General features: G+C 51.9%; 15 protein-coding genes across 15 annotated transcripts; 8 read left to right on the forward strand and 7 right to left on the reverse strand.

The window, feature by feature from the left end:
- Positions 1 to 431: 431 nt before the first annotated feature.
- P170DRAFT_401304 (aspartate kinase) lies at positions 432 to 2,505 on the forward strand. Its single transcript, XM_024846367.1, has 4 exons — positions 432 to 682; positions 738 to 818; positions 972 to 2,221; positions 2,292 to 2,505. The coding sequence occupies exons 1-4, from the start codon at positions 534 to 536 to the stop codon at positions 2,387 to 2,389; spliced, it is 1,578 nt and encodes a 525-aa protein (XP_024707085.1). The 5' UTR covers positions 432 to 533; the 3' UTR covers positions 2,390 to 2,505.
- P170DRAFT_87591 (uncharacterized protein) lies at positions 2,359 to 2,937 on the reverse strand. The gene has a single exon (XM_024855420.1). It carries the CDS (start codon positions 2,812 to 2,814, stop codon positions 2,482 to 2,484), a length of 333 nt encoding a protein of 110 aa, XP_024707086.1. The 5' UTR covers positions 2,815 to 2,937; the 3' UTR covers positions 2,359 to 2,481.
- Positions 2,938 to 4,004: 1,067 nt separating this feature from the next.
- Positions 4,005 to 6,575, forward strand: P170DRAFT_87669 (putative forkhead transcription factor). Its single transcript, XM_024855422.1, has 2 exons — positions 4,005 to 5,718; positions 5,767 to 6,575. The coding sequence occupies exons 1-2, from the start codon at positions 4,201 to 4,203 to the stop codon at positions 6,367 to 6,369; spliced, it is 2,121 nt and encodes a 706-aa protein (XP_024707087.1). The 5' UTR covers positions 4,005 to 4,200; the 3' UTR covers positions 6,370 to 6,575.
- Positions 6,576 to 6,881: 306 nt separating this feature from the next.
- P170DRAFT_376927 (BUD31 family protein) lies at positions 6,882 to 7,911 on the reverse strand. Its single transcript, XM_024845386.1, has 3 exons — positions 7,680 to 7,911; positions 7,476 to 7,606; positions 6,882 to 7,368 (listed from the first exon to the last, which is right to left on the reverse strand). Exons 1-3 carry the CDS (start codon positions 7,849 to 7,851, stop codon positions 7,225 to 7,227), a joined length of 447 nt encoding a protein of 148 aa, XP_024707088.1. The 5' UTR covers positions 7,852 to 7,911; the 3' UTR covers positions 6,882 to 7,224.
- Positions 7,912 to 8,036: 125 nt separating this feature from the next.
- On the forward strand, positions 8,037 to 8,602 carry P170DRAFT_376930 (Tim10/DDP family zinc finger protein). The gene is made up of 2 exons (XM_024845387.1): positions 8,037 to 8,204; positions 8,263 to 8,602. Exons 1-2 carry the CDS (start codon positions 8,102 to 8,104, stop codon positions 8,427 to 8,429), a joined length of 270 nt encoding a protein of 89 aa, XP_024707089.1. The 5' UTR covers positions 8,037 to 8,101; the 3' UTR covers positions 8,430 to 8,602.
- Positions 8,603 to 8,822: 220 nt separating this feature from the next.
- Positions 8,823 to 9,985, reverse strand: P170DRAFT_87661 (60S ribosomal protein uL23). Its single transcript, XM_024855421.1, has 4 exons — positions 9,860 to 9,985; positions 9,423 to 9,484; positions 9,067 to 9,344; positions 8,823 to 8,994 (listed from the first exon to the last, which is right to left on the reverse strand). Exons 1-4 carry the CDS (start codon positions 9,885 to 9,887, stop codon positions 8,907 to 8,909), a joined length of 456 nt encoding a protein of 151 aa, XP_024707090.1. The 5' UTR covers positions 9,888 to 9,985; the 3' UTR covers positions 8,823 to 8,906.
- Positions 9,986 to 10,109: 124 nt separating this feature from the next.
- P170DRAFT_433659 (25S rRNA (adenine2142-N1)-methyltransferase) lies at positions 10,110 to 11,556 on the forward strand. Its single transcript, XM_024848546.1, has one exon. It carries the CDS (start codon positions 10,296 to 10,298, stop codon positions 11,154 to 11,156), a length of 861 nt encoding a protein of 286 aa, XP_024707091.1. The 5' UTR covers positions 10,110 to 10,295; the 3' UTR covers positions 11,157 to 11,556.
- Positions 11,178 to 13,178, reverse strand: P170DRAFT_350378 (putative transporter; the record flags this gene model as incomplete). Its single annotated transcript, XM_024843795.1, has 5 exons — positions 11,178 to 11,556; positions 11,606 to 11,772; positions 11,866 to 11,963; positions 12,024 to 12,152; positions 12,218 to 13,178. 5 exons carry the CDS (start codon positions 13,176 to 13,178, stop codon positions 11,178 to 11,180), a joined length of 1,734 nt encoding a protein of 577 aa, XP_024707092.1.
- A 986-nt stretch (positions 13,179 to 14,164) lies between these two features.
- P170DRAFT_376940 (translation termination factor eRF1) lies at positions 14,165 to 16,274 on the forward strand. The gene is made up of 5 exons (XM_024845388.1): positions 14,165 to 14,353; positions 14,419 to 14,468; positions 14,545 to 15,673; positions 15,770 to 15,928; positions 15,988 to 16,274. Exons 1-5 carry the CDS (start codon positions 14,233 to 14,235, stop codon positions 16,026 to 16,028), a joined length of 1,500 nt encoding a protein of 499 aa, XP_024707093.1. The 5' UTR covers positions 14,165 to 14,232; the 3' UTR covers positions 16,029 to 16,274.
- On the reverse strand, positions 16,268 to 17,616 carry P170DRAFT_433660 (prephenate dehydratase PHA2). Its single transcript, XM_024848547.1, has 2 exons — positions 17,262 to 17,616; positions 16,268 to 17,192 (listed from the first exon to the last, which is right to left on the reverse strand). The coding sequence occupies exons 1-2, from the start codon at positions 17,313 to 17,315 to the stop codon at positions 16,326 to 16,328; spliced, it is 921 nt and encodes a 306-aa protein (XP_024707094.1). The 5' UTR covers positions 17,316 to 17,616; the 3' UTR covers positions 16,268 to 16,325.
- P170DRAFT_433662 (uncharacterized protein) lies at positions 17,317 to 18,922 on the forward strand. The gene is made up of 2 exons (XM_024848548.1): positions 17,317 to 18,285; positions 18,362 to 18,922. Exons 1-2 carry the CDS (start codon positions 17,610 to 17,612, stop codon positions 18,742 to 18,744), a joined length of 1,059 nt encoding a protein of 352 aa, XP_024707095.1. The 5' UTR covers positions 17,317 to 17,609; the 3' UTR covers positions 18,745 to 18,922.
- Positions 18,923 to 19,285: 363 nt separating this feature from the next.
- On the forward strand, positions 19,286 to 23,294 carry cbf5 (pseudouridine synthase CBF5). Its single transcript, XM_024846368.1, has 10 exons — positions 19,286 to 19,470; positions 19,538 to 19,716; positions 19,767 to 19,864; positions 20,293 to 20,335; positions 20,386 to 20,797; positions 21,184 to 21,389; positions 21,469 to 21,625; positions 21,696 to 22,327; positions 22,389 to 22,615; positions 22,680 to 23,294. The coding sequence occupies exons 1-10, from the start codon at positions 19,436 to 19,438 to the stop codon at positions 23,013 to 23,015; spliced, it is 2,325 nt and encodes a 774-aa protein (XP_024707096.1). The 5' UTR covers positions 19,286 to 19,435; the 3' UTR covers positions 23,016 to 23,294.
- A 128-nt stretch (positions 23,295 to 23,422) lies between these two features.
- On the forward strand, positions 23,423 to 24,849 carry P170DRAFT_351339 (FYV10 family protein; the record flags this gene model as incomplete). Its single annotated transcript, XM_024843856.1, has 4 exons — positions 23,423 to 23,476; positions 23,554 to 24,093; positions 24,152 to 24,346; positions 24,418 to 24,849. The coding sequence occupies 4 exons, from the start codon at positions 23,423 to 23,425 to the stop codon at positions 24,847 to 24,849; spliced, it is 1,221 nt and encodes a 406-aa protein (XP_024707097.1).
- Positions 24,701 to 26,147, reverse strand: P170DRAFT_433666 (25S rRNA (uracil2634-N3)-methyltransferase). Its single transcript, XM_024848549.1, has 2 exons — positions 26,033 to 26,147; positions 24,701 to 25,925 (listed from the first exon to the last, which is right to left on the reverse strand). The coding sequence occupies exon 2, from the start codon at positions 25,843 to 25,845 to the stop codon at positions 24,925 to 24,927; it is 921 nt and encodes a 306-aa protein (XP_024707098.1). The 5' UTR covers positions 25,846 to 25,925; positions 26,033 to 26,147; the 3' UTR covers positions 24,701 to 24,924.
- On the reverse strand, positions 25,869 to 26,342 carry P170DRAFT_433667 (uncharacterized protein). The gene is made up of 2 exons (XM_024848550.1): positions 26,033 to 26,342; positions 25,869 to 25,925 (listed from the first exon to the last, which is right to left on the reverse strand). The coding sequence occupies exon 1, from the start codon at positions 26,263 to 26,265 to the stop codon at positions 26,035 to 26,037; it is 231 nt and encodes a 76-aa protein (XP_024707099.1). The 5' UTR covers positions 26,266 to 26,342; the 3' UTR covers positions 25,869 to 25,925; positions 26,033 to 26,034.
- Positions 26,343 to 26,428: the final 86 nt, after the last annotated feature.

A 26,428-nucleotide genomic window follows, 5' to 3' on the forward strand; every position in this document is an offset into this window, starting at 1 on the left:
AAGGGAGGCCTATAGGTACCTACATATGTGGTACTTACCTAAGTTGAATACCTCTTAGTATGTAAGGTAAGGTAAGGTACCTATTCTATCGATACTGGTAAGGTAAGGTAAGGTACGGTGTATCCGCAAGTACAGAGTGTCTTACATAAGGCCCCTTCCTAAGGTAGGTACACTCCCGTTTACACTTAATTCCGGACCCCGCACCAGGCACCGCCCCCCCAATAATAGCTTATCGACGATTGGCAGGCGCCGTCTTAGTAGTTCAGTTATTTCCGACATGGCCGAAATTCACCGCCCGGCGAGACTCCGATATCGTGCGATTGAAAGAGGAAGGCGGAAGGAAAAACTCGAAGGGCAGAATTTCCTTGGCCACCCTTGCTTATTGTATCGGCTCCGCTTTCGCAATCCCTCCCCCGCCAAGTGCACATAAAAAAAGAGTCCCGCTGCCGAACAGTCACGTCAATTAGAAGCATTGGATTGATAACACCACCCCCGACTGCACGCTCTTCTTCTGTCGCTGAAATCCCACCAGCATGGAAGGCCCGTTGCAGTTCAATTACAGTCATCCCTCCGCAGCTAACCGTGGGCCAGTGGGCAGGTCAAACAGCAACTGGGTTGTACAGAAGTTTGGGGGCACCAGTGTCGGGAAATTCGCCCTCAATATCATTGATCAAGTCGTCGTGTAAGAACCGAGCCCATAATTCATCCTGTGATAATACTCATGGTCAATCCCGCAGGCCGAGTCTTTTGGAACATAATGTAGCCGTTGTATGCTCTGCAAGAAGCAGTTCGACAAAAGCTGAAGGTACCACCAATCGGTGAGTCATCCCTGTCACTACCAAGTCTCTGTCTCCCACACCAGTCTCAATCGCTCCATGAAAGGGTGTCTTGAATATCTGTTCTTGCGATTCTTTTGTTTCCTTCGTTCGTCACTTTCCGCCCCCTCTCTCTGACTCGTGGGCTGCTTTCAGATTGTTACGAGCCGCGCGGGACGCAGAGAATGCTCAATCACAACACTACGTTGCATTTATAGAGGCGGTCAGACAGGAACATGCTCAAGAAGCAGAGGATCAAATCCACTCCGATGAACTCAAAACCCAGCTCGTTGCGGATATCAATGGTGATTGCGAAAAGGTTCTCAAGGTCCTCGAGGCCGCTCAGACTCTCGGAGAGATAAGTGCTCGATGTGTCGACAAGGTTATCAGTACCGGAGAGAAGCTCAGCTGTCGTCTGATGGCCGCCCTACTGCAGGACCGAGGAGTAAATTCGCAGTACGTGGATTTGGCTGAGGTCATCGACTTTCCCATTTCGAGTCAAGGCCTCGACCAAGGTTTCTACGACAATCTCGCCGCCTCCCTTAGCCGGAAGATTGGATCCTGTGAAGGTAAAGTTCCAGTCATCACCGGGTTCTTTGGGACTGTACCCGGTGGCCTTCTCGACCAGGTAGGCCGCGGATATACAGATCTCTGTGCGGCTTTAGTAGCAGTTGGGATCCATGCCCAAGAGCTACAGGTGTGGAAGGAAGTCGATGGAATATTTACTGCTGATCCCCGGAAGGTGCCAACTGCTCGCCTCCTTCCTGCGATCACGCCTGCAGAAGCAGCCGAGTTGACATTCTACGGCTCAGAAGTCATCCATCCTTTTACAATGGAACAGGTTATACGTGCCAAGATCCCGATTCGCATAAAAAACGTCATGAATCCGAAGAGCAACGGCACTGTCATCTTCCCCGACTCCACTTATGAGCTGGAAAAGACGGCCCCTGGACATGACCCACGATTGTTCCGGACAAGGAGCCCAAGCCTGATGCAAAGACCGAAGCGCCCGACTGCCGTGACCATCAAGCATAAAATCCTGGTGATCAATGTACATTCCAACAAACGCTCTCTGTCCCATGGATTTTTTGCTGGGATCTTTTCCGTCCTTGATCGGTGGAGGCTCTCGATTGACCTGATATCTACCAGTGAAGTACACGTATCAATGGCGCTTCACTCCGAAGTACCGCTTCTCAATGGAGTTGGCAGGGATGAGTATCAGGTAATTGATGAGGACCTCAAGGGCGCCTTGCATGATTTGCAAAGATATGGTACCGTTGACATCATTCCCGAGATGGCCATCCTCAGTCTTGTCGGCAAACAAATGAAGAACATGATTGGGGTTGCCGGGAGGATGTTTACCACTCTTGGAGAAAACAACGTGAATATCGAAATGATCTCTCAAGGTAAGTGCGGGTAGTTCAATGCCCCTTTGCTCTTTGACAATCTAGAAGCTAATGGGTAAATTGCTCCAAGGCGCAAGTGAGATTAACATTTCCTGCGTTATTGAAGAAAGAGATGCGGATCGTGCGCTGAACATAATACACACAAGCATGTTCACATTCCTAGATTAGATGTGACTTGTATTAATCCCAATCCTTGTCGAACCCAACCCTCCTCTCTGAGTTCTTGCGTCTTTTCTGGCTTTTATCTGCCATGATTGATACTATATCACCCCCCCCCCCCCCCCGCCGCCTTCTTCTTTTTCTTCTTTTTCTTCTCCTCCTCCTTCTTGCCCTCCCCGTCTCTTTAATCCTTTGTCTTTTTCTTTTGACCTTCTTTCCCGGGAGTCCATGCGATTGGATGAATAGCCACAAGATTCCTTTATGACCATATTACTCAATTGTCTAGTGTCTTTATGCGTTCCTAGAAGTCGGGGGTTAGTTTTGATCTCTGCTGCGTGCGTTTGATTGGATTTGATTTCATTTTTGGATAGATGTCCTCCATTTCCCAATTTGTTCCGATAGACTACTTGTTGTTTATGTTCCTCGCTAGACATCGTGTCTTTTCCCCTTAAAAAATGCTTTATTTCTAGGCGTTATGTCATCTACACTGGCTTTGATTTCAAGATAGAGGGTCTAGAATCTCAGTGTATTTCGGACGGCACAAGTTGGTAGTATTAAAAAGGCCTCTGACGCATAACAGTGGATAGCCAAGCCTGGTTGCATGAGACCAAATCGGTAGTGACCGGGATGTAGGTTAATGGCAGAGGCTGAGACATGACTCGCTAAGGACCCAGTCGGGGATGCCAGGGATGGCGTTTTGCCTCGGACTCCCAGCAACGTTGAATTTGCTTTTTCATGGGGATCATTCTGTCCCTCCACTCATCCTAGTCCACCGGCCACGTTCTATCTACTCCGAGTCGAGTGTACATTACAGAATCTTCCCCCGAAACCGCCCGCGCAATCCCGTGCAGACCTTCTGTACCGTACCTGCTTCGTATTCGAATTCCGGAGCAGGCGTAGGGGGGATGGGGGGATGGGGGGATGGGAGGAAGCAAGGAGAGACGGGCGAAATTGGAAAGCCGCAAGGCGCAGTACGTCATGCTTTTGCGGCCCAACCCGCAATACCGGTCACAATACGGCCCTGGCGGCGACCGGAACGCGTGACGCGACCGCGTCGGAACCATACCATACAGGGCACCGGGGCAGGCGCGCGGTGGAGGTCCTCCCCCCCCCCCCCCCCCCCCGGGCAATCAACACCACCCGCTTCGACGCTTCCTCTCCATTCCTCACTTCCTGAGTTCCACTAGTCATACCTACTTATTAACGAAGTATTTCACCCATCCCCACCTTGATGGCAGACTTGGATTTAGAGTCAAGCCATCTGCTCGTCTAGCTCCTCTTTTCCTCTCTTTCCCCATACACATCGCCATTTTGCCCCCCCCCCCCGATCGGCCCAATCCAATCTCATCTTTTGCGGTCCGTTTCTCCCTCCACGCGTCAACCTCCCTGGCTTCCTTCAGAAAACCAGGCGCACTGAAGATCATTTGAATTACGCTCGACGGACGCTGTCCGGTTGACACACTTTTGCTCGTCCGCCCTTGCCCAGCGGCCCTGCACTACCTGGCTTCTCTTTGGGGCTCCCCCCTCCATGTCTCTTAGCGTTTTGTCGCCCAACTCGATCCTCACCTTGGGCGCGACACCCCATCTGAGTTTGCGTTTCTTCCTTCCTCCGGTCATCGCCCTGAAACTGCCTCCATCACCTTCGGCTGGCAAACGGCAAGCAATCTGCTGGTAGGGCCTCCTGGCCTCCTGTCTTCGAGCCTTTTGCCTGTGGTGCCTACTAGCAGCTTGATCCCTGCCATCGCTTCATGTTCACCAACTTGGCTACGCGCACGGATTCTTCTGAAAGCCAACCAGAGCCTGACTTCAGCTGAGAAACCATGACCTCGGCGCGCTCTGGAATAGCCGCGCAAACAAACTCGGAGGCGCCTTCATTATCCCATCAACCTGCAGTCGAAGCACGCGCTTGTTTGGAACCATCGCCATTACCTCTGGCCACCGTTGAAAACATTGATCCAAACTCTGATTACGTTCTCAACCCGCCGTCCGCCGGTGCGCACAGACCATCGCCAACCAAGGCGTCTCGTAGATCGAGCGCTTCGGTCTCTGGACGAGGAAAATTGGAATTCGTCTCCATCACCGCGCCTGCTCCTCCCTCTTTCCCCACGGATTCGCCGACCAAAAAGCCACCCTTGCATCCGTACGCACAATCCGCCACCACTGCACCGATGCCACACTCCGCCTTGTTCACGACATTTTCCAGCGTCAATCCTGACAAGGAGTCCCTGCAAGGACACCAGCTGCTTGATGAACCAACCAGCGATAACTTTGCTGATTTTCCTGAGCCGCCCTTGGCTTCCAAACCACCCCTGAAAAGGGCGCTTCTAGAGGCGGCACCCCTGAAAGAGCGGTCGATGAAGAAGCACAAGCGTGAAGATATTGTGTCCATACGCCTCCCCGAACCCCATGAAATGCCGCCAATTGAAGATGATGGCACCAAGCCTCCCTACAGCTACGCGACATTGATTGGGATGTCAATTTTACGTGCGCCAAACCGACGCTTGACTCTGGCGCAGATATACAAGTGGATTTCCGATACGTTCTCGTACTATAAAAACAGCGACCCTGGCTGGCAAAATAGCATTCGTCACAACCTTAGTCTCAACAAGGCGTTCATCAAGCAAGAGAGACCCAAAGACGATCCCGGAAAAGGAAACTATTGGGCCATTGAATCTGGAATGGAGGCACAGTTTCTCAAGGACAAGCCTTTGCGTCGTGCCACTATGTCCAGTCTTCCTCTCCCGACTGCTCTCCAAAGAGAACCTGCGCACCCGCAAACGCAAAATGGTTCCTCTGCTTGGGCTATACCAACCCCGTCCTTTCCTCCGACGGGGGCAAAATCAAAATCATCCAAGAATGTCGACCTGTCCTCTGATGCAACACTACCTGCTTCGGATCCCGCGCTCCAGGAAGACGCTGCTGAGGAATCTGTGAGCGCGCCAGCACCTCAGGCTCTTCCACCACGCTCCTCTCCGCCCCAGCCCATCCACTCTTCTCCTCCAATTGTGCCACCTCGGTTCGCCCGTCAAGGAACGCCCCCTACGCCCTCGCAGGTGGCCGCTTCTGGAGTCATCTCTCGCTCTAGAAAACGAAAATCGATTGCCATGAATGATAGCGGATATTTCTCATCTCTAGAATCTTCGGCCATGCGTCCAAACAAGGCGGGCCATATTTTGACTTCAGACTTGGATATTGAGCCACCTCGCATCAAGCGTGGTCGGGCTGAGGAAGAAATTGCGCGGATCCGAAGCTCTTCCCATGATGCTAGCCCAAGCCGTTCGGGTGCATTGAAGGATGCTGGATTGATAGTTGGATCCTCGCCTCTTCGTGGGGAATATGTCAGCATGCTCCCGCCTCCCATCACCCCGGTTATTAAATTCAAAAAGCCTGCAAAACCCCCGCCATCAGTATCACCCAATACGAACCTTAGAAACCATCGCAAGAAGATTCAGCAGATGGTCAACTCCCCCATCAAGCATTTGGGTCTTGGGGACGAGGATCTTCCATGGAGCCCAGCATTTAACATCCAGGACGAAACATTTACCCCGAATGATAATCTGCATGCCACCTTCGATGTATTTGCCGACCACACCGCGGAGAACCTTTCGGCCTCGGCTTACGGTTCGCCTGAAAAGCGCTCCATCAAACGGATCCGAAATGATGCCAGCGAGTCCGGTAGCAACGTACTCACAGACATCACCGCCGTGAACGTGAATAGCCGGGCCGGCGCGCAGCCCATGCCAGCCAACAAGTCGAAGGGCTTGCTTTTTCCTGATTCCCCGTCCAAAGTGCCTGATTCTGGGCGCTTTGTCGACACAACCAACGATGATTTCTTTTCGTTCCATCTCTTTGATGAAAGCCCCGGAGATGTGGATGGGGTCGACCTCCTGCAAGGGTTCCAAAAAATCGGCGGTGCAAATAGGGATGAATTATCACGATCTAAGCCGAGGCCACAGTTGAATCACCGAAGTAATACTTCTTTGTTCTAAGAGAATCCTGGGCTTCCTCATTTCAAGAACCGGTCGGAAATACAGGAGCTCACCCTCTCGAATTCCGTTACTATTGGCTTTATCCTGACCGACTGACTTTGGTTCACGAGTAACGTTTTGTGATGGGGTTTTTCTTAGCTGGAGGCTGGAGTTTATCTTACAGGGCCTTGGTGTTTATTGTTTCATCTTTCTATTGTTGATCTTCCCGGAGTTTGGAACCATGTTCAGGATTGGAGTTGGTACTGTGCCCGACTTTCGCTGGCCTGAAATGACCTTGTTATGACTTTTATGATGACATTTGCCAAGATGTACATGAGCGAGACAAAGATCGCAGGTAAGGGCGCGTGTTTTGAGCTTCAATCTGGGTTTGTTTTTCTTCCATCTTTCTCCCTCTCTTCTCCCCCCGTTTTTCATGTTCACTTTGGGAGATTCTCATGTTTATGACACTTTGATTTCAATTATGCTTTGTTTAATAGGTTTTATGTCAATTCAGATTCTTGAAATTTTCTTTTCCAGGAGTGATACAATATTGTACTCTTTTGGCATGGGAATAGATTATCGTGGAAAACTTAATACATGACGGTTTTTTTCGGAGGGTATCACATTGCTCATAAGGAACCGAGACTTGAAGGGAGAAGAAACGCAAGAAAGAGAGGAAATGGAAAATTGAAGGGGAACCAAGGGGAGGGGAGAAGATAGAAAAGGTAATGAAGCGCCGACCATCCGTCTCACAGGCACATTGGATGCCGCTTCAGAATGGAATTCCCATTTCGACTTCCGAGCAGATAGCAACCTGTGCACCTTTCTTCTTGCTCCCCCAAAGCGGTTGCTGGGGGGGAATATGGCAACTGTAAATTAATCACTACTGCCGCAGCCTCGGCAGCCGCAACTAACGCATTGAATCATTTGATCCTCCTTGAGTTGAGCTTTCGGGACGCGGCAGATACACGTCGCGTTGAAGTTGGTTTCCTTGGTCTGGATGCAGCGCAGACAGCAGAGCTGCATGGAGGGGTTAGCGGAGAAAATACTTCGGTGCTGGTAAAGCTAGAGGGCAGAAAGAAAACGGGGGGGGGGGGGGAAACAAGAGCACAGGGTCGCAAACGCACCTTCTCATATCCTTGCTTCTTCCATTTGGCAATTAGATTGGCATCTGCATAGTTGTTCTTGAGAAGCCAGTCATACAACTGCTTTGATATGGCCTCTTTTTCGTAATACAGGTCGTAGATGTACCGGGAGCCTGCGGGAGGGCAGCAATTAGCCACATTGAACTACGACCATTTCCGGCAGCCCAGAAGGGATTGGTCGCTCACGCTGATGAGTTATCTGGAAGATGGGCCATAGCATCTCGTGCTTCTTCTTGCCGTCATGCGACGCATTCTCCGCATCCTTCATCTTATTGCTAAATTCGAGCAGGGTGTCCTCGATGTCGTCGAACCCCGCCGGGGGAGGTTTGCGGTTGCGGGACGTGCGTATCGGCGGCATCTTTGCGATTCTCGTGGTGCAAGCCTCAGGGTCTGCGGCGGGTGAGAAAAGGCATTCAGATGGATGAGATGCCCTTTTTGGCGGCGAGGACCGGCAGCCGTTTTTCTGTCGCGCCACACCGCCCGCAGCCCGGACAAGCCAAGATCTTTCCAGCTTTGCGAGCAGTTTGATCGAATCCTCCATCCCGGAAGACGCGGTCGCCAGAATCTCCTCCTTCTCCGATATTCCCAAACCTCCCCCGACACCAACAATGGATCAGGCCCAGCTCGACGTCTCCAAGCTCAGCGATGGCGACAAGAAGGAATTGAACCAGTTCTTGACGAGTGAAGCTCAAAAGTCCAACATCCAACAGAGTAGGTCTCGCTCTTCCTTTCTCCCTTGATCGATGGGCACTAACCGACTGCCTGCCAGCTGTTCACCACCTCGCCGACATTTGCTGGAAGAAGTGCATTAATGGAAAGATCTCCTCCGGCCGCCTAGACCAGTCCGAGGAATCATGCGCTCACAACTGTGTGGAGCGATGGATGGACACCAACCTTGCTGTGTTAAAGCACCTCGAGACTTTGCGTGGACAATAAGCACGCCCCTTTGCACCAGCCTGTCCAATGCTTTTCGTGTGCTTTGCCTCATTCCAGGGCCTGCAACGGGAGGAATCGAACGAAGAATACTTCCATATCTACTTAGGTCTTAAAAGAGCATGCCAGCCTGGGATTTACGCTGGTAAGAACAAGGGAACAAACGTTGCACTGCCATCTAAGTACTCAACTCACGCCTGCGCGGAGGTAGTTTGTAGATCGCATGGGCCTCGAATCGCTCGAGATCGCAGCTCCACAGCTCAAGTAGCAACATACTCGCGGCAACCGCCCCAGACGCTACGAGACTACTGAAACCTACTATAGTTCTCATTACCGGTAGAATCGTGCATTCAAGTAAAATCTTTTTAACGATCATTTAGCCTGTCATTGCAAAGCAGGCAGTTAACTGCATGACCGATGTTTATGAACCACCGCGTAAAAACAGAAACATTCACCCAGACCCATAAGAAACCAAATCATCTAGACAATAGCCAGCTTGGTGGCAGCAATGTCCAGGGCATCCACATCAGGGGTTAGCCGGGCAAAAGCCTTCTTCGAACCATCGGGCCTGCGGACACGTTAGAAGACAGGTTTCTTGGTGACATGTTTGGAAACGATGAATCTCCAGGAACGGCCATACCTGACGAGAGTGTTGACCTTGACGGTCTCGACATCGTACAGCTTCTTCAGGGCGATCTTGATCTGCCTCTTGTTCGCCTTCACGTCGACGATGAAGACGAGGGTGTTGTTCTCCTCAATCTTCTTCATGGCGCTCTCGGTGTTGAGGGGGTAGAGGATGACCTTGTGGGAGTCGAGGCGGGGTCCATGAGGGATCGACTTGCGGGGGTACTTGGGCGACCGGGAGAGCTCAAGGGTCTTGGGGCGGTGGAAAGTCGTCGAAGTGCGGACCTTGCGGGCCTTGTGCGCCTATTGTCGAGATCGGTATTAGCATGGACGACTATGGCATGTATGATGTCGGCTTCTGTGGTAACGTACGCCTGCACCCTTCAGGACTGCCTTGGCGGCAGCACCAGCCCTGTTGCTGGGCTTAGTCTTGCCTGTGTAGAAAGAAAAAGAGAAAAGGTCAGCGCATCCGTATGCAAAAAGTAACTCGAACGTCTTCTCCCAATCGAGAGCAATTCAATTATTCCTCGTGTCTTATCTGCCCCCCTCCTCTGCTTTTCCCTCTTCTTCATCCTTCCCCCCTTCTGAATTTCCTTTGTTGGGAGGGGGAAAGGGAAAGAAAATGCGGCACATCTGAACTGGTTGACAATTTGCTCATGATGTGTTGTGTGCGACTCGCTCATTTGTGGAGGATGCGGGTGACAAAAGCATTCTCATTGCCTTCACACACACGCCTGCGCCTCGAAACTCGATAATTTTGCAGATTGGACGGGGAAGAAAGAAGACGAATCCGCTCAGAGTGTGCCTACCTTGCTTGTTTTCCACCTTAGGGGCCATGGCTGTCGTCCGGCGCTGTCGTGATAATTGTCGCAGTGTCGAGAGTCAAGTTATTTGCAGGGACTTCGCTTAGCGAAAGAATCGGAGTTGGAACTGTGTGCGGTCACCTGACCCGGTATGATCGATCTCTTGGCGCGCCCAATCGGGTCTAGGGCTTTATTTGTCTCTTTTTTTTTTTTTTTTTTTTCTTCTTTTTTTTTTCCCGGTCTTTCCTTCCTTCCTCCAAGTCCGACTAAGACCTTTCCTTCTTTCTTATTTTCCTTAGAAATATAATAGATGTACATCCAGTAACTAGGACACCGCGTATGACCCGAGTTCCGTCTCTCGGACATCTTCCTCCTCAACCCGTCTTTTTCAACTTCGTTTTTCTAAATTCCCCTCTTTGCTTTCCCTTTACCCTCTATAATTATGGTTGCCAAAAAGCGTCGCGCTAAAAAGCCTCTGTTACTATCTCGCACCCGTCCATCCGCAATCAGGGGCGAACATGCAGCGCTGTCATCAAAGGCCACCCGGAATCTGATTCGCTCCCATCACCGACTTCTCAAGCAACGGGCTCAAGCGCAGCATGCGGGGGATGAGATCCTGGTCAATGAAATAAATCGTCAGATTCAGGAGAACGGTGGGCTGGAGAGTTACCAGCTCGCCAGTAAGCTTGGACAGTCCCGAGAACGTGGCGGCGATTCAAGTAAGGTCCTGGTTGACTGGATGGGCCCGCATCTGCCTCATGCGAAAGATGGGCAAACCAGGCTCCGTGTGCTCGAAGTCGGGGCGCTCAGCACCAAAAATGCCTGCTCTACGAATCCAGCTATGGCAGTTACCAGGATAGACTTGAACTCCCAGGAGCCAGGGATTTTGAAACAGGATTTTATGGAGCGACCACTGCCTCGTGATGACGCTGATCGATTTCACATTATTAGTCTTTCATTGGTACTCAATTTTGTTCCAGACGCCATTGGCCGAGGTGAAATGCTGAAGCGTTGCGTGGCTTTTCTGACTTCTTCATCCCCATCTGCGTCCACTCCGCCTGTCACGCCCCGGCTGTTCCTGGTTCTACCAGCTGCATGTGTCAACAACTCCCGATATCTCACCCATGGCAGACTTGGCGACATCATGACTGGCATGGGATTCTTCTTATCCGAGAGCAAGGAAACTTCCAAGCTGATATATCAACTTTGGGAATACAGCCAGAAACCCCAGTCTCGCTCTTGGAAAAAGGAAATGCTGAATCCCGGCAAAACAAGGAACAATTTTGCTATTGTTGTCAAATGACAAACTCCTCAAGGATCCCTATCATGTGGAGATCATCTCCTGCGGTAGGAATGCCCAGGCTGTTCCTATAATCGCTAACATTGACGATAAAATCAGAAGAACCCAGTCTAAAACCCGCTCCCTTAGACTGAGGTCGTTTCCAAAAATTTTCAAATAAAACGCGAGTGGCAAGATCACGCATATCGTAAAACACAAAGCAGAACCCATCAGTGCCATGATCCTGTCGAACGATGGGAAGAGGATGGCCATTAAAACGACGACAGCCAGCACAACCACACGCACCATTGCCTTCAATGACTGCAAAATTATGGCATGAAGTCCCTCGGGATGATTTGAATTTGTGGTAGAGTGAGACCCAAGGCCACAGAGTATTTCCACAGTGGCCACCAGAGGGCGGCAGCTGGGATTATATTAGTGACCTCAACCCGGAAGTTCTTGGACAGACTTACTTCAAAGGGACCTTGGTTATTGGAATTATGGCGATAGAAATTATGATGCAAATTGACAATGCCGGTGGATAAGATGCGGAAAGCAACACGTTTGCAGTGACTTCGTCGCGAACTGCATCACCAAACATGACCCAGCCGATAATGGCCATTGCACAATCGAGGCAATACTAGGATAGACATGAAATCAGTTTTTTTTTTTTTTTTTTTTTCCTCTCTCTCTCTTTCCGCCCCTGCCTTTTTCGCGGTGCTTTGCTACTTACCGTGAAAATATAGGTGATCCAAAGACTCTTTCTATACTTTTGCGGGTGTCTCATATCCCGGTATATGTTCGGAAATACTCCATGGCCCCCCCAGGGCGCTTGATAGGGATCAGCTACAAGGTTTGGAAATCTTCAGGGAACACCATCTGCAAACGTACACATGATCAGTCCAAAACTGAGAGGGAGAGTCCCCCAGTGTTCTGGAAATAAAGAGGTCTTGGCTGGCTGGCGCAGTGAGCCGGGAGCATAAGGAGTTAGAAATCCATCAATGCATATTATAATAACAACTTGAATGGAGAGGGTCTTCATTAGTTTCGGTCAACCATGAAGTAACGGGAGGAGGAAACTATACTTGAGGTGCAAGAGAGTATTCCTAGAATACTGGTCACGCTTAGAAACCGCAGGGGCACAAAATTCAGCGGGACAAGCAATAACCCGCATATTAACTTCCACTGAAGGATGCTTAGCTCGGGAATTAAAGCATGAAGGCTGTCTGCAAAAAGCACAACCAGAGCAACACAGGCTCCTATAAGCTCCAAACAGAACAGAAGACTTGTTATTAGGCGCGCGTGGTGCCCAAAACTAACATAAGCCAGATCAGCATATGTGACCAGGCTCCGGTCAATGTCAAGGCATTTGGCGAGAATTTGGGCTGTGTACGAGGTGGTCACAGCAGCAAACAGAAGAAATGAGAGGCCGAAAAACCAGCCCGCCTGTTTCATTGCTAGCGGGAGACTTAAGAGGCCAACGCCAATCAGGACATTGACAGAATTAAAAATTGTCTGAGGTACAGTCGATTGACCAACAATGACACCTGATCTGGTACCATCCTCATGCTGAATACTTTTGACCGATAGAGGTTCTATGCTACCGTCCAAAGGCACGTCTACATGTGCTTGTTGCTCTCGATGGAGTTGAATCACATGCCTCCGTGTGGCATCACTGACGCGAGAAGATATTGTGCCGTAGGAGGTCCCAAGGCTTCTTTCAAATGATGATCCGAGCGCATTTTTTCTTGACGGGTCGTCGTTGTCATCTGGCCGGTCTATCTCGGTCTCCCTATCGGCACTAAGCAGTGGCCGTGTAGCATCAGCCTCCGAACGAAGCGGCCGAGAGCCTTGCGAGCCAGGCAAACGATTTGCCGTGGCGAAGCATTCTTCATCTGAATCGCCTGTGAGAAATGAGGCACGGCGGGGAAGGACTTCTGGGAAACCTGCAGCCCGTTGCCATGACCGGGCGAAGTTTTCGATGCTGTTAACGCCGCCTGCTTGTCTAAAGCGCATGGAGAGCGATTCTGACCTGGCAGAGGTCATGAGTATATGTTATAGTTCAATCAAGTGGCTAGGTCATTCAGGTTGGGGTCTGCAAATATGGATTACCTTGGTCTGTGAAAACCACCGCCCTCGGAGGCATAGCTAGCAAAGCCCGATGAGCTGCCGTAGGAATCAAAGTTTGATTCGAAAGGTGAACGAGGATTTGGGATCCGCACTCCTTGGGTCACGGCTTCATGGTGGTCACTGGGGTTTTCGGGATCACTACCGGCCGATGCCCAAGGCAATGACATTTTCTGGTGGAAGGCAGGCGAGTGATTGTAATCAACTAGAAGTAGAGCAGGGACCAGAAGAGATCGAGATCAATCAAGGCAACAGGCACAGTCGATAATTGGGTATCTCGAGCAGGGCAAGGAGACGCGTGACGGTATCCTCGATTGCAGTTCAAGACGGGACAACATGCATTTATATTGGTTTCTCTTGGGGCGGTGGCGATAAGCGCACCCTAGGAGCAACTAGACGGTGATGATGACCGAAAAGAATTGCAAATGGCAAAGGAGGTAGATGACATTGGACACTTCCGGATTGAGGATTGAGGATTGAGGATGAATGGCTGGGAGCTCTTGTCAACGAAGTGGGGTTAGTTCGAGATAAGGACGGTGGAGTTGGACACATTGTTGATAGCGCAGTGCATTACTCCGTAGTCCGTATGGAGTCGATAAAGGTACTAGAGAGCGAGGGAGAGGTACTGTACAGTACCCCGTAGGTATGTCTGTATGTACAAACAGTACGATACGTTACCTACCCGAGGCAGTGATTCCAGGGCGCTTATGTCATCCGCAACAGGCGACTTCGGGTCACACCCCCACGGTGCCTGATGAAATTTACTGAACGGTGCACTCCTTGGACGGCAAATCCACCAGCCTCAAAGGTGAGGACAATATCCTCCGCCCCGCGTTGAAGATCGTCTCTACCTCCCAAGCATTCTTGTGCTCTTCTGTCTGCTTCCATCGCTAACAACTCTATTCAGCACCGGCGGACCCCCTCCTCTTTCTACCCCTCTCCTGGTCGTCTTGACATCGTCACCTCGCCCAAGATGAGCGCGGCCCAGGCGAACGAAGCGGAAAAGAACATTGAGATTTGGAAGGTGAAGAAGCTCATCAAGCGCCTCGAGGCAGCTCGCGGAAATGGAACCTCCATGATCTCTCTTATCATTCGTTTGTCCCCTCCCACAACGTTGGTCCTATCAAGATGGATTGCCGCTAACCTCTCGGTCCCGCAGCCCCCAAGGATCAGGTATCCAGGGCCGCCAAAATGCTGGCGGAAGAGTTTGTGAGTTGTTCCCGCCGAACACAAGGCCTTGGACCAAAGTCGTCTTGTCGAGACTGGATACTAATGGAAATACCAGGGCACTGCTTCCAACATCAAGTCCCGGGTCAACCGACTTTCCGTTCTGTCTGCCATTACCTCCACGCAACAGCGTCTCAAGCTTTACAACAAGGTCCCTCCCAATGGCTTGGTCGTGTACTGTGGTGAAATCATTACGTCCGAGGGTAAAGAGCGCAAAATCAACATTGATTTCGAGCCCTTTAAACCCATTAACACGTCGCTTTACCTCTGTGACAACAAATTCCACACTGAGGCACTCAGCGAGCTACTTGAGTCGGATCAGAAATTTGGCTTCATTGTCATGGATGGAAACGGAGCTCTCTTTGGCACGCTGAGTGGGAACACTAGAGAAGTGCTCCAGAAACTGAGCGTCGATCTGCCGAAGAAACACGGTCGTGGTGGACAGTCGGCTCTCCGTTTTGCCCGTCTTCGAGAAGAGAAACGTCACAACTATGTCCGCAAAATCGCTGAGTTGGCCGTCCAGAACTACATCACAAATGACAAGATCAACGTTGCGGGCCTGATTCTAGCCGGTTCTGCTGACTTCAAGAACGACTTGAACCAGTCCGATATGTTCGATGGACGCCTGCAATCCAAGGTCATCAAGGTGGTTGACGTCTCTTATGGTGGAGAAAACGGCTTTAATCAGGCTATCGAACTTGCTTCCGAGACATTGAGCAACGTCAAGTTTGTCCAGGAGAAGAAGTTGATTGGCAAATACTTCGAAGAGATCAGCCAAGACACCGGAAAGGTTTGCTACGGTACAGATGATACGCTCAAGGCCCTCGAGCTCGGTGCGGCAGAGGTCCTCATTGTCTATGAGAACCTGGACATCACCCGATGGGTTCTGAAGACCTCCAGCGGCTCTGAGGCCATCGTTCACACATCGAAGTCTCAAGAGGACAACCGGGAGTTGTTTACCGATAAGGAAACTGGCACTGAAATGGAAGTTGTTGACCAGTCTTCTTTTCTGGAGTGGCTCGCCGAGAACTACAAGGATTTTGGTGCCACCCTAGAGTTCGTTTCGGACAAATCCAGTGAGGGTAATCAATTCGTGAAGGGCTTTGGTGGTATCGGCGCCATCCTTCGATACAAGGTCAATTTTGAACAGCTTGCCGACTATGATGATGAGGACGAGTTTTACGACGGTGCGCCCCCCCCCCTCTCTTTTTCTCCTCTTCCGCCCAATTTTTTTTCGAGCTAACGTATATTCTCTACAGATTGACGGTTCAGCGACCTCGCAGGGAGCGAGGATGAACGGCCAGAAGTTCCGCAAGCGGATCTTTTGACGGCTCGCCCTATACAAGGTGACGGTGGTTTCCATGGTCAGGTCATGGTTCCCCTGGTTACTACTACCTTGACGTCGCCTGGAAAGAGCTCTGTGAAGCTGCTCGGAGGTGTGTGTGGATCATCTTATGCTTATGCTTACTCCCCGTCACTGACACCGCTACCCGTTCCGCAGGGCCATCCAAGCTCCGTAACATTTTAACTGAGGCTGTCTAGGTGGATACTTCAGGTAAACTTGAGATGTGTTTTGAACCTTAAAGGGGTGGTGGATCGTCAAATTATCTTTGCAACAATTCCTTCGGATTGTCGGACTTTGATGACTTTTAAGCTAACGGGTGGAGGATCGTTTCGTCCTGGCACACACAGCTGGGTCGGGCTTGCTTTTACGCTATCATTTATTCTCCATAGGCATGCTCTTTTTTGTAAGGATAACAACAATGCGTCGCATTCATCGCCCCACATGGTGCTCAGGCTCTATATATAGTAGTCGTAGAGTAGATGGTTTTTGCGATCTTATTGGGCGCCCGACGAGCCCATGCTGTTCCACGTCCCCAGGTGTCTGCTATTTTCAGTAGCATCCTTCAGTCCGGCCAAAATCTCGGCGACTGCCTCCTTCCCATCATAAGCAGGAGCCATTTGGCACTCGACCAGAAAGACATATTGCCAGGGCGTTCTTTGGCTTGGGCGGGAGTTGATACTTGTGAGATTCATGCCATGGTTCTTGAAGATCAACAAAGCGTCCGCCAGCGCCCCGGGGGCATTCTGGTGGACCGTGAACGATATCAAAGTTTTCCTTGCGGTCGGGGAGGGCGTGGGGGGGACCTTGACCTTCTCAAAGGGCAATCGGGTCGTGCGTTCTGAATTCTGATTCCTCAGTACCAGAAACCGCGTTGTGTTGTTGTCCTTATCCTCGATGTTCTCCTCTATGATGTCCAGTCCGTGGTGCTCGGCAGCAAACCGACTAGCTATTGCGGCACTTCGTTCTGCTGTTTCGTTTGCAACGATTTCGGCAGCTTTGGAGGTTGACGAAACATCTTGTCTTTCCACGCCCTTGAAATGTTCCGAAAGGAACCTTTCGCATTGACCCCACGCTTGTGGGTGAGTGTACAGTTTATTGATTGAGTTGAGGTCATGTTGTCCGTGGCGAGCCAAGAGACAGTGGTGCACGCTCAGATAATGCTCCCCACACACTCTCACGTCTGGGTAGGAACCGGCGGGGTCCGCCAGAAGATCAAGGGTCTGGACCACTGACCCGTTGGAAGAGTTCTCGAAGGGAACGATGGCATAGTCAACTTCCTGATGCTGCACGGAGGCAAATGCATCTGGGAACGATGGACGGGCCAGTAGCTCTACCGAGGTGCCAAAGGATTCAACAGCGGCCTAGAACTCCAGTTAATTGTGATCCATGACGTTACCGGAGCCACGGAGGCTTGGAGAGGGGCTCCTAACCTGATGCGAAAAGGAAGCCGCAGGCCCCAGGAAGGTGACAGTGATGAGGGCCATGGCACTGAGGGGGTCTGCGAAGGATCAATTCGACTGCTTTCCTGCCACTCGATGGATGACCCGGTCAGGGGGGGAGATCGGCCGGTGAGAAATTCCCATCTTCAACTCAAAAGTGTGGGTGGCTGTCGATCCCAGACAAACAAGTCAAACTGCGACTTCTGGATTTATCCGGCGGCCCCTTGCTTCCAATTATTTCGCCTTCCACCCCCTGCGTCCCCGTCGCCATTGCCTTCGCCTTGACTCTTCTCGTTGGACACGGCCATCGCTGAGGTAGTAGACGTTCCATGCGGTAGGATGAAGAGAGCGACACTGCGCGTCCCGGGCCTCGGAGGCAAATCCAACCCCGTATCACGGGCACATTCGGCTCTTTCCCGCCTGACATCGCGGAATTTGCCTCTGACCTTCGACTATCTACATCCTCAACCCTCTCATCTCCTGGATTTGACGTTGGGAGACCTTCTCCCGCATGCTCGGCGCCGGGGGGGAGACAACTCGATTCTTCCCTCGGTGGAATCCGCCATCCCCCTACCGGTAGGCCATCATTTGGTTTATTTTCCTCCTCAGGTTACGCTCTCGCAGCTACTGGCCGATGGCACCGATACTCTTCATAGCCCAGGGGAGCCGTTCAACAGGCGTTTGTGGGCTGGCGGGAGAGTCAGATTCCCGACCCGTAGTGGATTGGTGCTCGACGGTAGTCGAGCCGTCTGTATCGAAACGATTCGCGATATAGTGACCAAAGGACGATCGGGGGAGGAGAAAGTCATTGTCAGAATAGAGAGGCGCATAGGAACAGTCCAGGAGTCTGAGCAAGAAACCGATATTCGCGATCGCCTTTGGCGGGAGAGTGAAGAAGATTGTGGGCAGTCGTCCATCATCGAACACCGAGACTTGGTTTTTATGCGTGAGAAGTCTCTCGAAGAACTAGATCGCGACCGGGTGGGTTTTCAGAAGCGCCAGCGAATTGTAAAATGTGCGCACCATAAATTGATTGCCTCCAACTGAGTCTCGTACTGATTATTTCCCTCTTTTTCTCTTGGGTCGAAAAGCCCCGTCGGATCCTGAAGTCCGTCACAATGTCACGCCCACCAAAGCCTTACTATTCCGCTACTCTGCGCTCACGTTCAACGCCCACGCCATTCATCTTGACGAGGCATATACGCGGGACGTGGAGGGCTTCCGAGGCCTTCTCGTCCACGGTCCTTTGACCTTGACCCTGCTACTGGCGGCGATCCAGCCCTATTTGGCCAACTCCGGTCGAACGATTCGAGAGATTGAATACAGAAACCTCACACCTTTGTACGCCGGGGAGATGTTGTCAATATGTGGGAAACCCAAGCTAGCCAAGCACAATGCCGCTTGGGATGTGTGGATTGAAGGGAAAGATGGAGGCCTCGCCGTTCGAGGTACGGTGAGATTTGACACCATGTAGTATCGAAATATCGGCATGTTTCGGGGTCTGACCCTCTTTGAGGTACATGGTATCTTGATGGTTGATAGCAGGGTCACAGAAGCTGACAATTGTATACCTACATACGGAGCATTCGGCGGGAAAAACATATATATTTTAGTATATTGAGATGTCACTCCAGTAGCCGAACAGGATCGGAATGATGATACTCGAACAAGAACGAATCCATCCCCAAATGACGGATGAACTGTAGGCTGTGTTATTCTAGGCAAGGCTCAATGATGGGACTAGGAGGAAGCGCCAGAAAAAAGTATCAGAAGACGACTACCTTCCTAGATAGGGAGGTAGCCTGGGTACGGTAACTACTGCGTATAGTACAGTATTGACGGAAGTACTGCGGACGAGGGCAAACCGTCAGGGTCAGCTGACCAGCCGTCTCGGTAAAAAAAAAAGCCCTTACGGCACGTGCACAGCGCTACGGATCGGGAAAAAAGCTCGGCCGATGCACACGTTTATATTTCTTCTCAAGAGCGGATCGTTTGCTTCTTTCCCTCCCTTCCCTGCTCAGTCGGCCAACAAGTTCGCGCCCCAGGAATCATTCTTCCGCACGCTGTAATGCTCGACGTGTGCTGTGGTTGACCTTGAATACCTTCCCATTTACTTATCTGGAGACAATTGGACAGAAGGAAAGGAAGCCAATCATCCGTTCGAGATGGATCGCTTCTGGTCCGCTCCTCCGGTCTCGAGGTACCATCTACCCGTTCAATGTGGTGTGTCAGTCGGCCTCGGTGGCTTTGAGCTAACCTGAAGGAAGGACTCTCACTGCACTTACATGTATCCAGTCTGCTCTGGTTTACGGTGGCTTGCTAAGTGGCATACGAGTCCTGTTCTTGCCCGAGTTGCTCGTCAAGCTTCCCCCGGAAGTCTGGAGGCCCTTTACCTCATTCTTACTGACAGGACCGCGCCTTGACTTCCTATTTGATCTCTACTTCAGTATGGAATTGTGATGGTTCGGGATGGCGGCCATGCTGACCCCCTGGTAGTGTTTACCTACAGCAGCTCCCTTGAAACAGGCTCGTCGCGGTTCAGCTTACCGGGTGATTTCCTCACCTACGTGTTATTTGTAGCCACGGTTGTTGTGGTAAGTCATGGGCGGATCTGGGTTCTGGATCGTTCCCCATTAGAATATTCTCGTCTCGCTATTCCCGTTATCTCATTACTCCCTGGCCTTTACCCGAAGGGTCTCATTAGACCCAAGAACCTCGCATATCTGCCCGCCCAGTCTCAACTAGCTGAAGCGGTTCCTGGAAGCGAGGAAGATCACCTCTGCAACTCGTATAGCGCCTACTCTTTGATCCTTTCAGGGCTATATGCGTTGTGGATATGGTGGGATGACCTGTGAGATAGCCTACGTGATCAAAAGAATTCACGTAGGTGGTTATGGTGCCCTACATTCTAATTCTTCTATACCTTATGTATCAACAATCCCATCCATCATTTGATTTGATCCCGAAAACCACCAAGAGAAAGAAAGTAGCCGTGACGTTCCAATGCTAACAGGCATAAAAGCTCACCGCAGGTTTTCTCTTGAACAGTGTAATCTTTACCCACGGTGAGCTTGCCGCGGCACATTGCTCATTCCACCATACTGATAGACAGTAGCTTTGATCTTGGCCTTTATGTACACCTTCGCTCAGGACAATCGCGGCAGAAAGGCGACCTTTTTTGTGGTTCAAATCCCCATCGAATTCCTGCCATGGGCGACCCTGGCCTTTACTCTTGTGCGAAACGGAGGGTCCGCCGCCCTGTGCGATAGCACGGGGATAGTTGCCGCCCACCTGTATGATTTCCTCACCCGCATCTACCCTACCTTTGGTGGTGGCCGGAATTACATCACCACGCCCGCCTTCGTGAGGCGGTTCTTTACCGTTCAAGGGCGCCGGGGTGAGTCTCGTGCGTATGGAACAGCATATCAGTCCGGGGGTCAGGCTCAAACCACCCCTTCGTCAAGCACGGGTTGGAGTTCGGCCTTTCAGACCCCGTGGAGCAGTCGGGGACCCGGTCGAAGACTTGGGTAAGACGATAGAGGAAAATCCAAAGCTCAGATCGAAGGGGGTCGGATGGACGAAGGCGGGAGATTGATCTGGTGATGGCGATGGGGATGGTGGTGGTGGTGTTAAGGTGGTAGTAGTAGTAGTAGTAGTAGTAGTAGTAGTAGTAGTAGAGAGACGGATCGAACGAATGAATGTACTGTACTGTACTTGGTCCATACTGAGAGGTACCAGTAGGTAAGGTACCACCTCCAGTCCGTACTCTGTACCGTAATGTCGACGCATTACATGTACCGTACGGGGGTCACGGGACCACCCGGCGGGAGAAATTTCTGCGCTAAGCCGCATTCCGCACTGGAAAATTTCCCAGCGGCCGCCTCGCTAGCGCCAGAACAAAACTTTAGCGTAGCCAAAGACAATTTTTCTTGCGCTCCCTCCCCAACACGCGCTCCCGCCTGGCTGCTCAGCATACTCACAGCCAACCTGTTGGATCCTCGTTCAAAATGGCGGTTGCAGTGGCTAAGGAAGAGATGGACTACACCATCAAGCCAGAGGCCAGTGCCGCCAACATCTCCACCTCGGAATGGCCGCTTCTGCTGAAAAATTATGAACAGCGTAAGTTCTGGGGAAAGAATTGATGATGCAGCCACTCGCTGCGCTCTTCTGGGAGCCCGTTTACTGATCATTCTCCAAGTTCTTGTCAGGACGGCTCATTTCACCCCGATTCCCGCCGGTTGCTCTCCTCTCAAGCGTGACCTGAAATCGTATATCAATTCCGGCGTGATCAACCTCGACAAACCCTCCAACCCTTCCAGTCACGAGGTCGTGGCTTGGATGAAGAGGATTCTGAGGTAACGACTCCCCCACCCCCGCATAGTCAGGAGAGAGAAGAAATTGAAAGCTGAACTGTATCTTTTCAAGGGCGGAAAAAACTGGTCATAGTGGTACTCTCGATCCGAAGGTGACCGGTTGCTTGATCGTTTGCATTGACCGTGCAACCCGTCTGGTCAAGTCCCAGCAAGGTGCCGGTAAGGAGTACGTCTGCGTGATCCGCTTGCACGACAAGATCCCTGGCGGCGAGGCTCAGTTCCGAAGGGCTCTTGAGACTCTGACCGGTGCGCTTTTCCAGCGTCCGCCTCTGATCTCTGCCGTCAAGCGTCAGCTTCGTATCAGAACTATTCACGAGAGTAAGCTCTACGAGTTCGATAACGATAGACACCTTGGTGTCTTTTGGGTCAGCTGTGAAGCCGGAACCTACATCCGAACTCTCTGCGTTCACCTGGGTCTTCTCCTGGGTGTCGGCGCACACATGCAGGAGCTCCGACGTGTGAGAAGTGGAGCCATGGATGAAAACAACGGCCTAGTTACCCTGCATGATGTCCTGGATGCGCAGTGGCTCTATGACAACCAGCGTGACGAATCGTATCTACGAAAAGTCATTCGCCCGCTGGAGTCCCTCCTCACGACTTACAAGCGTATCGTCGTCAAGGACAGCGCCGTGAACGCCGTGTGCTATGGTGCCAAGCTCATGATTCCCGGTCTTCTGCGATTCGGTAGGTTCTGTCTGTGCCATGTGGCCACCCTGGAACGCGGTAATTTCTGACTCAATTGCAGAGGCTGGTATCGATGTCAACGAAGAGGTGGTGCTCATGACCACGAAGGGAGAGGCCATTGCCATTGGCATCTCCCAGATGTCGACGGTTGAACTCTCGACCTGTGACCACGGCGTTGTGGCCAAGGTCAAGCGTTGCATTATGGAACGTGACCTCTATCCTCGCAGATGGGGACTGGGCCCCGTTGCTTTGGAGAAGAAGAAGCTCAAGTCTGCCGGAAAACTTGACGTAAGCATCATCATAGCCTGAGCGTGCGAACCTCTTTTGGCTCCCTGCTAACGGATCTCGACAGAAATATGGACGCACAAACGAGGCCACTCCTGCGAAGTGGAAGAGTGATTACAAGGATTACAGTGCACCCGATGATGCCTCCGTGCCGCCTGCGATCGAAGCTCCAGCCAAGGACGAGGCGGCTGCAACACCTGCCGAGGCAGCCGAACCGCCTTCATCTCCGAACAAGATGGATGTGGATGATGACCAGGATGATGACAAGAAGAAGCGCAAGCGCCACGACGGCGAGACGCCGGAGGAGCGAGCCGAGCGCAAGCGCAAGAAGAAGGAGAAGAAGGAGAAGAAGGAGCGACGAAAGTCCAAACAGGACAAGGAAGATAGCGATGACAGTGACTAGACAGTCCGCATCTTCAGGAAGTCCCTTGCCTGGCTCTGAACGAGGTTGTTCCTTTCGGCGTGTTTGTGTAGTCAAAATGGTGCTGTCGGAGCTTCACTTGGGGGCGTGTTTCCTGTAACATACTTGCCGTATTTTTCTTTCCATCGTTTTGTTTTTCTTCGGAGTCTTGGGCTGAAAAGGTGATTTGAATTCCACAATTAAACCGACTGTTTCCTTGAGTGTCATCCGTGATTGAACCGAGTCTGGCGAGGGCCCGAGTAGCTCCGGCGTGGAGGGCGGGAAGGCTTCCCCGTGACTTGCTGCTCCCCGTCCCTTCCTTTCCCCCCCACCCATCCGATCCGCATCAATTCACTCACTCACTCTCCATCCATCCATCAATCCATCTGCCCTCCGCCCCCCGGCACGTCATGGCTGCGGAGCTTACTTCCACCAAACTCAATGCCGAGAACCACCTTCTCCTGGTAGCTATCCCCTCCTCTCGCCGTCGGCTTGTTGGTTGGCCAGCGTCCTTGTTGCTAAGAGCGATGACTCCATATAGGACCAGCCTCTTCTTCGGCTCCCGCATGAACTCGCGAGAAGAAATTTCAAGTCGGTGCAGCGGATCGTTGAGCGGGAACGGGAACATGTCCTCCCCGCGCTGAAAGAAACCGCGAATGCCTCGCTGTCCAACAGCCAAACGCCTGATCAGACGCTTGCCGCACTCGATGCCATGATATCACGCATGCAGGGCCTGAAGCGAAAGATGGAGAATCTGCACCAGGAGGAGCGGCGGATTCATGATCAGTCGAAGAAGCGCATACAGCATCTGGAGAGTCTCCACCAAATCCCCAGCCTGGCCGATGTCAAATACGACCAGTGGTCAAGAGTGCGGTTAAACAGGCTGGTCGTGGATCATATGTTGCGTTCGGGATACACGGAGAGTGCTCAGCAACTAGCCCAGGAGAAAGATATCGAGGACCTGGTCGATCTCAACGTCTTCGTGCAGTGCCAGCGGATTGCCGAGAGCCTGCGCCGTGGCGGGACCAAGGATGCCTTGCAGTGGTGCAGCGAAAATAAGGCCGCCCTGAAGAAAAGCCAGGTTTGTTACGGTTCCAATCGTTCTCCAGTCTGGACGACCACTGACCCGTCATCCAAAGTACAACCTGGAGTTCGAGTTGCGCATGCAGCAGTATATCGAAATGCTTAGAACTGGGGATAAAGAAAAGGTTGTTGAGGCGATGATGCATGCGCAGAAGTATCTCGCGTCCTATGTTGAGACGCAGTCGGCTGAAGTCCATCGGGCCGCGGGTCTTCTCGCTTTCCCCAGGGATACCAACGCCGAGCCGTACAAGGTACCTATGGATCACTTATCACAACAGGCTTCCCCTGGCCCTCTCTCGAACTAAACTAACGTGCGTGTCAGTCGATGTATTCTTCCGACCGCTGGGCTCACCTCTCTGATCTATTTATCCGCACCCATCATGAACTCCTGTCTCTGCCTTCGCGACCCTTGTTACACATTGCTCTATCGGCGGGGCTTTCGGCTTTGAAGACACCGTCGTGCCACTCTGCCTACACTTCTTCAAGCTCCAATTCTTTATCCACTACGACGTCGGTGTGCCCCATATGTTCAACCGAGCTGAACGAACTTGCGCGAAAAATGCCGTACGCTCACCACGCCAAGAGCTACGTGGAAAGTGATCCAATTGTTCTACCAAATGGTAGGATTTATGGCCAGCAACGACTGCTGGAACTGAGCAAGAAGGTTGGATGTGTTGAAGCAGGCAAGGTCAAAGACCCCACCACTGGGGAAGTTTTCGAGGAAAGGGAGATGAAGAAGGTTTATATCATGTAACCGAGAATGGCGCGGTGCTCAGCATGGTGCATGGGCGTGACACGAGTAACCCAAAGGTGACGTTTATTCAGTGCTTTAATCGCTGTCACTCTCGGACGCGCCCCTGGACCTCTTTGCCCCCGCACCACCATTCCTGCCGGCAGAAGTAGAGTTCCTCATAGGCACGGAGCGTTCTTCCTGCTTGATCTCAAACACGTACATCCTGGCGTCTCTATCCTCACCTCGCCAGCCACCTCTGCCTCCATGCTTTCCTTCAACTTCCCCCAGGGTCCGGGCATGCGAGTACTCTTTATATGAGCCCCATGGGAATTTAAAGCTTGTAACAACTCTCAGACCAGCGTGGCGTGCCAGGTCCCTGATGTTCCAGAGGGTGTAAGGTTCTCCCTCGAACATTGTTACTAATATTTGCCCGGGGTCTGTCCGTCCCTGGCTATTCGCTAGCCCCGGTGCGTCTTCCGAAGGGAGGTCTTCTTCATCCGTGCCCGAGTCTTCGTCGTCGCTGTATTCCCAGTCGTCCTTGTCGACCTCGTCAACTCTCCGCGGCGATGACAGCAAGGGGACGCAGGCTTTGAAAAACGCCACCAGCAGTTCCTGATTGGCACGGACTTGTCGGTTGACATCGGTGGACAGGCCACCGACATGAGGAAAATTAAAGCAGATGATGTCCCAGGGCCCTCCTTTTGGTTCAGCGGGTAACGGCCCCTCCTTGGCCTCTAACCAAGCAGGGCGTTTGCGCTCCCTCCGGGGGAAGCCTAGACGCACTTCCTTGCCACCGCCGGAAGTCAGCCCAAGCTTTCGAGCGTCGACTGAGAAGAGAACATTCGGCCCTCGGCTTTTCTGAACGCTGCCGCATCGTTTCCCTTGGAGTTCCGTGTCCTCGGACACGACATCGTGGCCATCATTACTCGTAGCCTCACCGCCGGTTTTCTTCTTAGGGAAGGCGCCGAGAATGTCGCGGATCGTATTTTGTGTTTGGGGATATTTGTCGCAAAGCATCTCTCTAGAGTCATAGCAGGTGGCTAAGACATGCCGGCAGCGATGCTGCAGCACCAGAGAGCGCGCGAAGGAGAAATCTCCTACCATGATTGTTAGAGGCTAGATCAATCGACTGTACAGATCCAAGGACCTCGTGATTTAATATCTGTGGTGCCCGGTCTTTGCTGGCCCTTGGAAGATCACATACTACTACCCAGACGTACCTTCTCCGACAAGTAGAATGCGATCAGTTTTGCCGAACGGGATGATTGGCCGTTGCTGCGCCGGTTGTTTCGCCGGTTGCTTTTTGATATGAGTGCTGGCGGCGCCGGTGTTTGGCGCCGTCGAGAGCTTGGGAAAGGTGTGCATTTTGCGACTTTTTGTAGGACGGGCGCCGGCCACGGGGCCCTGCGACCGGGCTTTCTTGGAGGATTTGGGCATGGTGTTGGTGCCGATGGGGATGGGGGGCGAAGGCAGAAGAGTATTCAAGGGCTTCCGATGTATTTTCCGCTCGCAGGCACTGGGAAAGTTGGCCTGGGGCACCCATTGCCTTCGCCATTGATATTTTTTTTTCCGGGGCGGACCAATCAGAATGCATGGACAG

Source organism: Aspergillus steynii, assembly GCF_002849105.1.
Source record: "Aspergillus steynii IBT 23096 chromosome Unknown P170scaffold_2, whole genome shotgun sequence".
Classification (NCBI taxonomy): Eukaryota; Fungi; Ascomycota; class Eurotiomycetes; order Eurotiales; family Aspergillaceae; genus Aspergillus; species Aspergillus steynii.